An 11885-nucleotide genomic window follows, 5' to 3' on the forward strand; every position below is an offset into this window, starting at 1 on the left:
CCAAAATCATGAGATCCAGGTTCGATTTAACACAGTACATAAAATTCGTGATCTGATCCCATCTGTGAAGGATGTGATCCCTGACATGCAATACCCTAGCGTCTACAAACTAAGCTGCGTCTGCGGCAGTGGTTACATTGGGGGAAACTAAGCGACATGTCTCGGACCGTGTTCGTGAACATAAGGCAGATCTGAAACACGCTAGCACCAATACCTCGGCCGTGGCTGATCATTGTTTAAATGCGGTGGGCTCACACGAAATTGATTTCTCTAAGACGAAGGTACTTTGCAAGCCCACTGGCTATCAACAAAGATTCGTTCATGAAGCCATCCATATATATATAGACACAGATACAATTTCAACCGAGACGATGGTTTTAAACTCAGCAATCATTGAAAAGATGTCATCAACCACTTTGGGTCATGACTTGATTTGTGTTTACTTGTCAACCTCTACCGTCAGCAGTGTGGATGGGTGTAGCTAGGTGCAACGCCCCCCCCATCTCTACCCCCCTCTCTCCTCCTATCTCTACCCCCCTTCTCTTCCCCCTATCTCTACCCTCTTCCTCCCCCCATTGTCTAACACACTTGGACTGCGCTCTCGCCTTCAGCTCCGCCTCTATTTCTATCCCCCCCTCTGCCCCCTCGCTCCCCCCATTGTCTAACGCACTCGCTTTACTTGTACTTCTGGTGCTTTGCTCCGACATTGGCGCTGGCTCACTTTGAAAGCCCTTATAAGCAGTTGCATTTGGAGGCTTGCCCCCTCTTTTCTCTCCGCCTGATGAAGACCGCTTGTGTTGCGATCGAAACGTCGTGGTTTTTTGCTTTTATTTTAAATTATTTAAAAACAAATTTTACTATCTACGTGACTTTACCGAAAGAACCACGAATATGAAATCCTGCAGTCACGAAAGTTTTAAGTCAAAATTCAATTAAAGTAACTTTATAAGTGTGCACCTCCTTGAATATAAGTTACTCATGGATTGATTTCAATATTTAATCCTGTTGATTAGCAGACATGATTGGAATCATTTTAACACGCTCATCCACCTGTTACTAAACAATGCTATATGCTTTTTAATTGACTAATTCTTTACAAGTTCGATTGTCTTCATTCCTTGCATTGGTGCCTGCTAACATTTAACATTGTACTGATGCTATGTCAGCATACGCAATTGTCTAGTGAAATATTCCAGCCATCACATATATCTAACTTCATTAATAATACAGTACACAAAACACTTTTAAAACAAACTGAATTTAGAGAAAAAAAAATTCGGAAGCTGATTCATTCCTTTTAACCAGACCACGGTGGTAATAATTGTTAGCGATGGCCATTACATGTGTAGTATTCATCGTGCTTCTAAATTCATAAAAACTAAAAATGCCTACATTCTTTTCAATTATGCCAATACACAACATATTCAATAAGCATAAAGATATAATCCTATGTTCCTCCTACTATGTGACCTGCTCATGTAACAATCTCTCAAAACATAGCTGAGATAATGGTTTTTTTTGTCTACACTAGTCACAACTGGTTCTTACTGCATCGGGACAAAAGATTTGCCAAATCTAGCCAGCATAGAAGAGTGTTCACCCAGATACAATGTGTGGACTTGCTTGACTTGTTACGAGTGTTCACCAGTGCTTGTGCCCCTATGCCCAATGATCCCGAATATTACAGTAGACAGAATCTTGGGAAGCTCATAACTAATTAAAAGTATGAGTGAGAAAGATGTCCCAGTACAAAGCAAGTTGCAATTGAATGGGAGGACTTAATGAAGAAAAATATAAGTTTGATGATTAACTTGAAATTGTTATGTGGGGGTTACAAATGGAGTTGTTACATTCTTTCAAGTTGGTTAACTTCATGCAATCTTACACATTGCTATTCCCGAAACCCAATAGATTGTTCAACATTACCACCGCATTAACCATCATTGGCACTACACCAGTGGGAGAGGAGGATGGCAAAACGTGTACATATTGCACACATTTAAATATTGTTGGAAACCTCTAACAATCCCTCATATGAAACAAGCAATGTAATTGGGTTATGCTATGGACAAGTGGTAAGTGCACTTTACTAGGAAGTTGGTGACTCAAGTTTAATTCATAGCAACGGCTAACATAATCAGTTGCGAGTCGTATCTGACCCCCCCCCCAGGGCTCCTTTAACTTTGACCACCGTGATAAAGTATGGTCAAGCAATTCCCATGACTGACGTGGCGTGTGGAGGCCTTCATCTGGCAGTTGATTGGCTCAGGGCTGTAATGTATCATAATTATAACCTTTTAATGGCCACCATGGTTTCAATGAGACCACATGAGTCAATGTTCCATTTCTGCATTAATAGAGGCTTTCACACAGACGCACGGGCAGACAGTAAATATGCCTTACTATCTACAGTATTAAAGATGGCCAAAAACAATACTGCATATCCATATAGCTCCACAAGTGTCAATGTATGGAAATTTAAACTTAACGCTAACTTACAGTGCTTAAACGCATGAGTTTTTGCTTTAGTCTCATAACACGAATAGTTGTGGGACATTAGATAATTGGATAGAAACTATCTAAGGCCACACAACACTTTGCACGAAGTAAATTCCTTAATAAAGCATTTTTCACTCTATTTCTCCAAAAATGTGATCCTTCAATTCCACTCATCACCTATACCACCTCATACCAATCTCATGTTTAACAATTAACAAAATTACATACAAAATTACGTAGCCAAATACAGTATAGATGAAGTAAAAAGTGCAACACTCTATTTTTTATGTAACAGACATTATAACATTAATGTGACCCCATTTTTGTATCTTTATCAGAGATAGTTCAGCAAACTGGAGTGTATGAAGAGACAAGAGGCAGTTGTCAGAGGCATTTCATGCCGTAATGGTACTGTGTTTCTGCTGTTGTTGTATAGCGGGAGTCTGTGACGCCCCAACATTGTGCGGCATCATGGGAGAATGGAGCTTCTTAGGCGATATCCTCCAGGTGGTGAACATTCACTCCACCATGACAGGCCGATTCTGGCTGCTCATCTTTGTCATATTCCGCATCATGGTGCTCTGAACTATCGGCGACAATCTCTACGAAGACGAGCAAGAGGCTTTCATATGTAATACTTTGCAACCAGGCTGCAATCAGGTCAGTTCTGAGCTGTGATCGTGCAAGGGGTGTGATTGATTTGGTTTTGCTGAAATGCTCCTTTTTTGTGTTTCATCGGAAAAAAATATCTGTGGTAATAAACAATTACCAATGGTTGGTTTCTACCCACGTTAAGAATGGTTAAAAAATTACCTCTCTTTTCGCACTCAAACTGTACTAACCGATGGTTGGAGGTCAAACAGTGTTAAGATAACAAAAGGGGTTCCACAGGGTTCAATCCTCGGCCCCCTCTTGTTATCTCTTTATGTCAATGAATTGGGCACTGACCTGGATCATTCCAGAGTAAAACAATTTTCAGATGACACAATACTGATTACTGCTGGCCGCTCTCCGGATGACGTGTTTGCTAAGCTCCAGGGTGATTTCAACAAACTACAACATCAGCTAGTTGCTCTTAAACTAGTCCTGAATACCTCCAAAACCAAGGTGCTATGCTTCTCACCAGGACTAAAGCAGGAAGTTATTTTCCCCCAATTACATTCCTTAAATAATTATCAAATAGAGCAAGTCAAGGTCTATAAGTATCTTGGGGTCATTCTTGATTCAAAACTGAAATTTGAAGATCACATTGATTATATTGGTAAAAATAAAAAAAAATAAAATTGGTTTTCTGTATCGACACAAGCATTGCTTCCCCCCTATGTTCCGTTTGGAATTGATAAAAGCTACCATACTGCCTCTACTTGATTACTGTAACATCGTGTATAAATCAGCCCCAAGTACTGTACTGAAGAAGCTTGACTCAATGTATCACTCGGCCTTAAGATTTGCATTGAACTGCCCATATAGGACTCACCACTGTGATCTCTACATTGGGTCAAACTTAACATCTCTCAATGTTCGACGGCTTGTGCATCAGATCTTATTTATTCATGATGTACTTACAAAGAAATCCGCAGATTACCTGCTGGATCTCCTCTCTGTTTCAAAGAACAAATTTGACCTAAGGTCTTCGCTCATTTACCAGCTTCACATTCCCTATTGCCGTACAAATACTGGAGGAAGGGCCTTTGCTATTGATGCCCCCAGGGTCTGGAATGCTATTGCCAATAAACTGAAACTTGAGTCACTACCTATGAGATCTTCACTCAAAACTGCTTTAGAGGAGTTGTACACCCTTAGCTGCCACTGCAATTCAGTGGCCTAAAATACAATGTTTCGCTCCGGATGACCGCTGCAAAGTATGATCTGTGTTTTGATTTAGTGTGCTGATCTTAAAGGTGAATTGAAAAATGTTGACACTCCGACTGATGCTCCTGCTGTTGTGGAGTGACTAATGCAGCAAGCTATGGCAGCAGAGTTTGGTAATACATGTTGTTTACGTCGTTTATTGTGAAAATTCGGTCACTGTTCCTATGATCACTGTTTCATTGCTTTTATAGCTTTATTTTGGTAATTTTTTAAAAGTTTTTCGGTTTGTTGATTGTAGTACAGAGTTAGACTGATGGCCTTTATCTAAGTTGTCTTGTGGTTGTTGTTGTTTAACTTGCATCCCACTGGGATTTTTGCACACTGTTGGTGTACGGTGCTTTTTCTGCAATATGTTGCTGTCATTTCTTGGATTTTCTGTTTGCACATAGTCACTTTAAGATGTTTTCTTGTTCATGTTTTTGTTTTTTTGTTTGTTGCGGTTGCACCCAATTCAAGAGCCGAATGGCTCACAGGGCTATACCTAATAAATGAAACTTGAAACTTGAAAACGTTGTTGATTATACAATCCCTATAACTTTCAGTATCACAAGATTAGCGGAAAAAACGCTACTCCAATTTGGTGTGTCCGTTTCAATAACGATAACTGAAAATCGACTCTGGATCAGATTTGAATAAATAGTCATATTTATAATCTTTGGGAAATTTCCCCATTATGGGTAATGGAGACATTGGCGCACTCTGGAAAAACAGCAGACAAAACAAAATTCAATACATGTGAATCAGGCCTTTTGTGGGCATAATATACATAGTATCTATATACACTCAGGTATCTGGAAAAAGGCACTAATGTAGAACACCTAGCTCACAACTGGAAGGTTGAAAGTTCAAATCCTAGTTGGGAATTCATTCAGTAAATTGCCCTTATACAGTTAAATAATGTGCTACTTCATTGGAAGTCAAGAAATATGAAGTATGCATACAATGGCTCAAAACAAACAACATAAATATCACTCAATGCTTAGTTATGTTGTCTGGTGGTACATGTTAACTTTATATATATATGCAGAATAAAACATCATGATGCATCATTGATAACAATAACCCTGTATTTGCATGCATGGTATATTATTTTAGCTCGGCTTGCAAGTACACACTTGCCTCTTCTACTTCCTATCTCTGTAAAATTTCTCTCATTTACTCAACATTTATTCAGGATGACAAATCTAAAAGTCATCAGTTTACTTTTTTAAACATAAATCACTATCCGGGTGTCTAAATGTGGTCAAGTCTTACCATGCAGACACAGGGTTATACAGTACGTATATATATGTCACAGAATTGTGTTCAATTTGTCAATTTGTGAATTAAGTTATAGGTTAAGTTTTGTTCTTTTCATTCCCAGGTTTGCTATGACAAGGCCTTCCCAATGTCGCACTATCGCTTCTGGATATTCCAGATTATGGTGCTGTCAGTGCCTCCACTCTCCTTCATCGCATATGCCATACACAGCCAGACCAAGGAGGAAATGGCAGAGAAAATCATTGAAAAAACCCCATTGAGAAATACTGAAGAAAAAGTGAGGTGGGAGAAGACTAAAGCTCAGAGAAGGACCAGAAGATACACCTTGTATGTAGTCCACGTGGTGTTCAAGCTGGTCCTGGAGATCGGCTGCCTCGTGAGCCAGTACTTTGTTTACGGGTTCACCATCGAGGCCCACTTTCCGTGTGAGCGCTTCCCGTGCCCCAACAGGGTGGACTGCTTCGTGTCGCGTCCCACAGAAAAGAACGTCTTCCTCCTCTACTACTTTGTCATCAACGTGATCTCAACTCTTCTGTGCTTGATCGAGATCAACCTTATTGGGCTGAAGATGCTAAGATGGAGGCTCAGAAGGACAGAGAATAATGAGAAATATGTAAAAGACTATGCATTTCCTCTGCCCTCATGCAAGTCCCCCACCAATAACCCTAAATCAAAAAATGGTATTACATTGATCCTACATGATGGAGTGTTCCTAAATGGCTCTGCTCGAGACATCACCAGAGTTCAAAACTACAGCAACATAACTCATGAAAACACCTCGATGAGAATGGACCCTCTGCCTATGGACATGCCTAGGCAGCCAGACAGTGGTATGATCCGAAGCAGAGTTGGCTCCCAGTCAGTGTTGAACTCATAAACTGTGTTTATGAACCACATGAAATATTAACTGTATACACAAATGTCCAAAGACCACAAGCAGGAACCTGCTGACAATGAGGCTTTCCTTTGCAAAAAATAATCTACAGTAATAATCGTGATCCATATTTGTTTGTGGGTTAGGCTATGTAGTAGTTTTATGCTTGCAATTGACATAAAACTACGACGTGGCCTAACCCAAACAACAAATATGGATCATTGTATTGGCTACGGAAACCTACATTTTAACTAATAGCCCCGCATCTTTTGATTTGGACATTTACCACACATAGGGCATGGCAGGGTAATCGAATCGAAAATAAGTAATATTTAAAACTACTTTTTTTAAAACACGCTTTAATGAAATGTACCGTACTAATGGGAGAACTTCACGACTCCAGGAAGTGGCCCCGAAGCTTGCCATAACGTAAGGGACCGTGGACAATTAGAGCCAAGCCGAAACATAACTCTACATTTAAAAAAAAAATGCATATTTTTTATGATAGAATATAGTATTGTCATCAGTATGACATAAGTATACAATGTTTGCAGTCGATACCACATTGGGAGGTGGGTTAAAATTGAGTTACAATATTTGAGGATACAACGACAACAACAACAGAGTGAGTTAAATAAAAGCGTGTAAAAATAGAAGTTCCTAACCCAAGAATGTTAAAAGGAGTTGATTTTTTTCACGAGTGGGAAAATAAACAAAGTAAGAAAAGAGCATAGGGAAGTCTGCAATGGCCATCTGAGCTTCAGGAATTAGTCATGAATCAGCATCTGTTGGTCTGCATTGTCCCTGATTTTTATATTGCACACTAGCTTTACTACCTGGCTTCGCCCGGGTCTTGGATTCACCACGCCCGGCCGCCTTTGTCTCCCCAGTGGCGATGTTCACACACCACACCAGTTACTCGTTTGAGGCTGAGTCGACCTAGGGGAGGCCCAGGACCGGTTCAGAGAATCGTCACTGAGTGGTGGTGGCCGTGAGCAGGAATCAAACTCAGGTCACCGAGTTAATAGCGAAGTGCGCTAACCACTACACTACCGCTCCCCCCACACACACATGCGCGCGTCCATAGGTACACATACACGCGCTTGCTGCAGACACACACAATTTTCAGGGTGCGTAAGGCAGTAAACGGCTGAAATAATAAAGCAATGCTGCGCGAAGAACGCCTTAGACCTGCAACACATTTGTATTTCACTTTGCCCGCGATCAGCAGGCACACTCCGTTACGCTTCCGCACACGGGTCACATGACAGATGTGACATCACAGCTCACTTGCCGTGCAAAATATATGCATTATTGCGCCCCCCCCCCCCCCCCCCAAAATACAAAAGTGTATTTTTTTAAATCATTTTTGCATGGTGTACAGTCTGGAAAGTACCCACATGGCAAATTTCAAGTTTGTTGCATATCGGGAAGTATGCTAAACATTTTGAACAGACACACATCACAAATTTCCCTTTTATATATGGAAGATAAATTGTCAATAATACAGCACAATAGTGAATACGAATATGATACATCTAGAGCAGGGGTCTGCAACCTTTAAGACATAAAGAGCCACTTGGACCCGTTTCCGAAGGAAAAAATAAACTGGGAGCCGCAAAACCATTGCAACATTTAAAACAAATATAACACTGCATATATTGTTTCTTACCTTATTGCTATATACAGGATCGTGCAGTCAGCTGTCAATCTGAATAAAAAAAGGACTTTTTCACTTAACAATGTAAAATATATTTTTGCAAATTAATAGCTAAATTACCTGGTTAATGGGATTTTTGCTCCTGAACCTCAGTGCACAGTGTCTGCACATCAGGGCTGTAAGACGTCACCTTCATTTTCACACAGGCTTGCAAGCTGTCATCTGTGAGGCGTGATCGATGTTTGTTTTTAATATAGTTCATGTTGGAGAAGACCTGCTCACATACATATGTGGAGCCGAAGATCGACAGGACTCCAAATGCATACTTTTCATGTTTATATAAGTGTTGGGGATGGCATTCCATGTTTCGAATACAAGTTTGTCCTGTTTGGGAAGGTTTTCAATATCACTCCATTTATGATTCTGAGCCAGAATGGCCTTCTGACGGGCAACATCCTCAAGAGTAGCGGTCAAGCATTTGAACTTGGACACCCATATATCTTTGTCGGCTATATCGGCCAGTTCCATCTCAAGATCAGGTTGACTTACACCTGCAAATGCAGTCATATTCAATAGGGATGGATCGATCGCCAGGGGAGTGACAGGGAAGGATAATGTCGTTTTTTCCTCTCTGAACTCACAGAATCGTTTCCCAAACGAACTTTGCATTGTGGTGATTGCAGACTTGAAATATTCCAAATTTATCGTATCATGACTTTGTTTGAACTCTCTCAAAGAGGGAAAGTGAGACAGTGTACCTCTCTGTAAATCTTTGACAAACACTGTCAACTTGCTCTCGAATGCCAAAACCTCCTCCAGCATGTGCAGGGCTGTGCCTCCTTTCCCCTGAAGGGTTGTATTTAGCGTGTTTAGATGTGCTGTCATGTCTACCATAAAATGTAATTTTTCCAGCCACTCTGGCTGTTCCAGCTCAGCAAAGGTGAGCTCTTTGCTGCCCAGGAAGGTTTTTACTTCTTCCAAACATGTGACAAAGCAACGGCAACGTTATTGCCTGTCACCGGGCGGGCAGTGTGGAGCGGAGCGGCGACCTGTCAGCAGCGGCAACGCCAGAGCAGGTGTCACAGTGCGCCTCCTCCCCTCGCTAGCATCCGCCCCGGAGCCGCGGTCAAGGTTCAAAAGAGCCGCATGCGGCTCCGGAGCCGCAGGTTGCCGACCCCTGATCTAGAGTATATATAGATGAGCTTAAACCATTTCGAAGCACACAGAGATACACATTTGGTTGTGACATTTCATTCCACGATCTTAAAAGGCTCATAGGTCATATTTATTCTACTTATAAAATGTTACCATTCACTACCTTCCATTATCCGTTCGTATTTATTGCAAACATAAATAATGTGCTCTGTAGAGAGTTTATCACTAAATGACTGTAGACTTATCATCTACAGAGGCAACCACTTCTGGTGTGATGGACATTTCTGTATATAGATATATAGGTAGACTCCTGGGTAGGCTAGGCCATTTTCGACTTACAATATTTTCGACTTACGATGGGGTCGTCGTAACGCATCTCCATTGTAAGTCGGTGACTACCTGTATATACGAATTTCAACACCCGATGTGTTTCTACAATTATAATCTGTAATGTAAGTAGCCATTCACTTATGCAAGTCCATGGAGTTTACAAAATATGTGTTTTATAAGACACTGATAAATAACATAAAATAGACATTGAATTAATAAATTACAGTAAAAATGTGCGATTTTTTAAAATCTCTATCTCTGCCTGCTTCCTCATCCATACACTACTTTCACAATAAGACTGGAGTGGAAGATGGCAGTCTCCAAACGGCCCACTCCATTAAGTAAGACATCTCATCAACCCCGGCGACTGAACATCGATCAACAGTCTCCAGAGCAGCAACTCAACTATTAACCCTATATTTGCTCTTGAGTTGTACTGTACAACATGCTTAATCTTGACCTACTGGAACACGGCCCACTTCGGAGCTTAAAACTTAGTACCAGGAGAGTGGGTTTCAGACCATCCCTTAGGAACGTGAGGAGACAACTGCCAGCCAATGGTAATTGTTAATTTCCCGAGGCTCATACAGAATGAATTCAGTATTGTGACAGCCTACAATGTGTGCTTCATTCAATTTAAATAAGTTGCCTATACACTGTGTATAAATTATTAAATTTAAAAAGTACGTCATATATTTGCCCTAAATAACAACGCAATTGATTTCAGTTTTATATATCTTTCACGAGACCATGTTGTAATTCAATTTGCACTACAGATGCAATTCAATTTAACACCTCAATACAAATACAATACATTCGTCCTTTGGCTGAACCATGCAGAGTGCCAATACATTGGAAAATCATTTTAGTCTGCGGCAGTATTACAAAACGTGGTGTCATGGTTTTCATAACTTGACTTAAACATACAAATTAAAAATGAGTTTTTGAACCATCAAAACGTGGAGCTTTCAAGAAAATGATTGAGACCCAGTGAGGCTTTTCTAGTTAAAAAAAGGATATTATCATGACCTCATGTGATTGTGGCTGCAAGAGAACCACTAAGAAATAAAAATTACTTTTGCGTTTCAAGTCCTATGACCTACAGGAACGATAATGACGAGACAAATACGTCAATATGATTTTTAGAGAAGAGAATGCTGTAGAAGAGATGATATAATCAACAATTGTAAGGCTTCAGAATTATTCAGAAGGCGGAATATGTGTAGTGTTTGTGGATTCTGGAGACGTCGGAGACGGTACTTGGAGGCAACACTATTAACCAGAGGTGGGACAAAGTCATTGTTATGCAAGTCCAAGTCGAGTCGCAAGTCATCAAATTCATGACTCGAGTCTGACTCGAGTCCAAGTCACATGACTCGAGTCCACATCTCATAGGTGGGACAAAGTCATTGTTATGCAAGTCCAAGTCGAGTCGCAAGTCATCAAATTCATGACTCGAGTCTGACTCGAGTCCAAGTCACATGACTCGAGTCCACACCTCTGCTATTAACACCACACTCGGCAGTACAGTCCCAGAACACTCAGGGCTACACCACTGTCTGTGGAGGTACTGCCTCCGGGCTAACGTGCTCTAACACAGGACTACACTCAGGGTCCTCTGGCTATGGGTGTCTAGGGGGAGGCTATTCTAACTCGCCCTAGCCAGGGTGCGAGTTCCGACCACTGACCCACTGGACCCGGCCCTTACAAAGACGTCGGGCCAGGGGTTCCCAGGGTCTCACCACTGAGCCGCACAGAGTCCCGGCCCTGATAAGGACAGCGGGGCTAGAAGTCTCAGGGTTCTATCTAGCTGGTCTTCGGCTTCTGTCTTTAACTGGTCCCGAGCCTGTAGAGAGGTCCGCCTTTTATCCACCTCCCAACCGAGGGGCGGGGTCCCGGGGGATCCCAGGACACCCCACAGCCCCCTCCCCCCACAGCCCATTTACGCCCCTACATATGCATTACCATGTTCTGTCAGTTTTAATAGTCACAACAAGTGTTCGCTGCATGTATTACCACGTAAAGATTTTAATTTAATGTTTGTATACCTGTCATTACGTGTATGCTATGTATGTGTAAACCGACCCTGGACCTCATTGTAAATTAGGTGTTCCATTTCAAGCGATGCTCTAGGTGAAATATTTCATAAACAATTAGAATAAAGTGAGGTCTTGTCAGCATACGAGTAGGTGGTTCCTAATGGAACTGTATTTAAATGCTTTGTTTTACAATGCT

The 11885-nt window shown here is 41.3% G+C and overlaps 1 protein-coding gene across 1 annotated transcript; it reads left to right on the top strand.

Annotated features, from left to right (window-relative positions):
- Positions 1-2970: 2970 nt before the first annotated feature.
- On the top strand, positions 2971-6814 carry LOC144732215 (gap junction delta-3 protein-like). The gene is given in 2 exon segments (XM_078613647.1): positions 2971-3159; positions 5735-6814. Coding segments are annotated over 2 exon segments (963 nt in total). The 3' UTR covers positions 6509-6814.
- Positions 6815-11885: the final 5071 nt, after the last annotated feature.

The sequence above is a fragment of the Lampetra planeri genome, chromosome 1 (assembly GCF_965212315.1).
Source record: "Lampetra planeri chromosome 1, kcLamPlan1.2.h2, whole genome shotgun sequence".
Classification (NCBI taxonomy): Eukaryota; Metazoa; Chordata; class Hyperoartia; order Petromyzontiformes; family Petromyzontidae; genus Lampetra; species Lampetra planeri.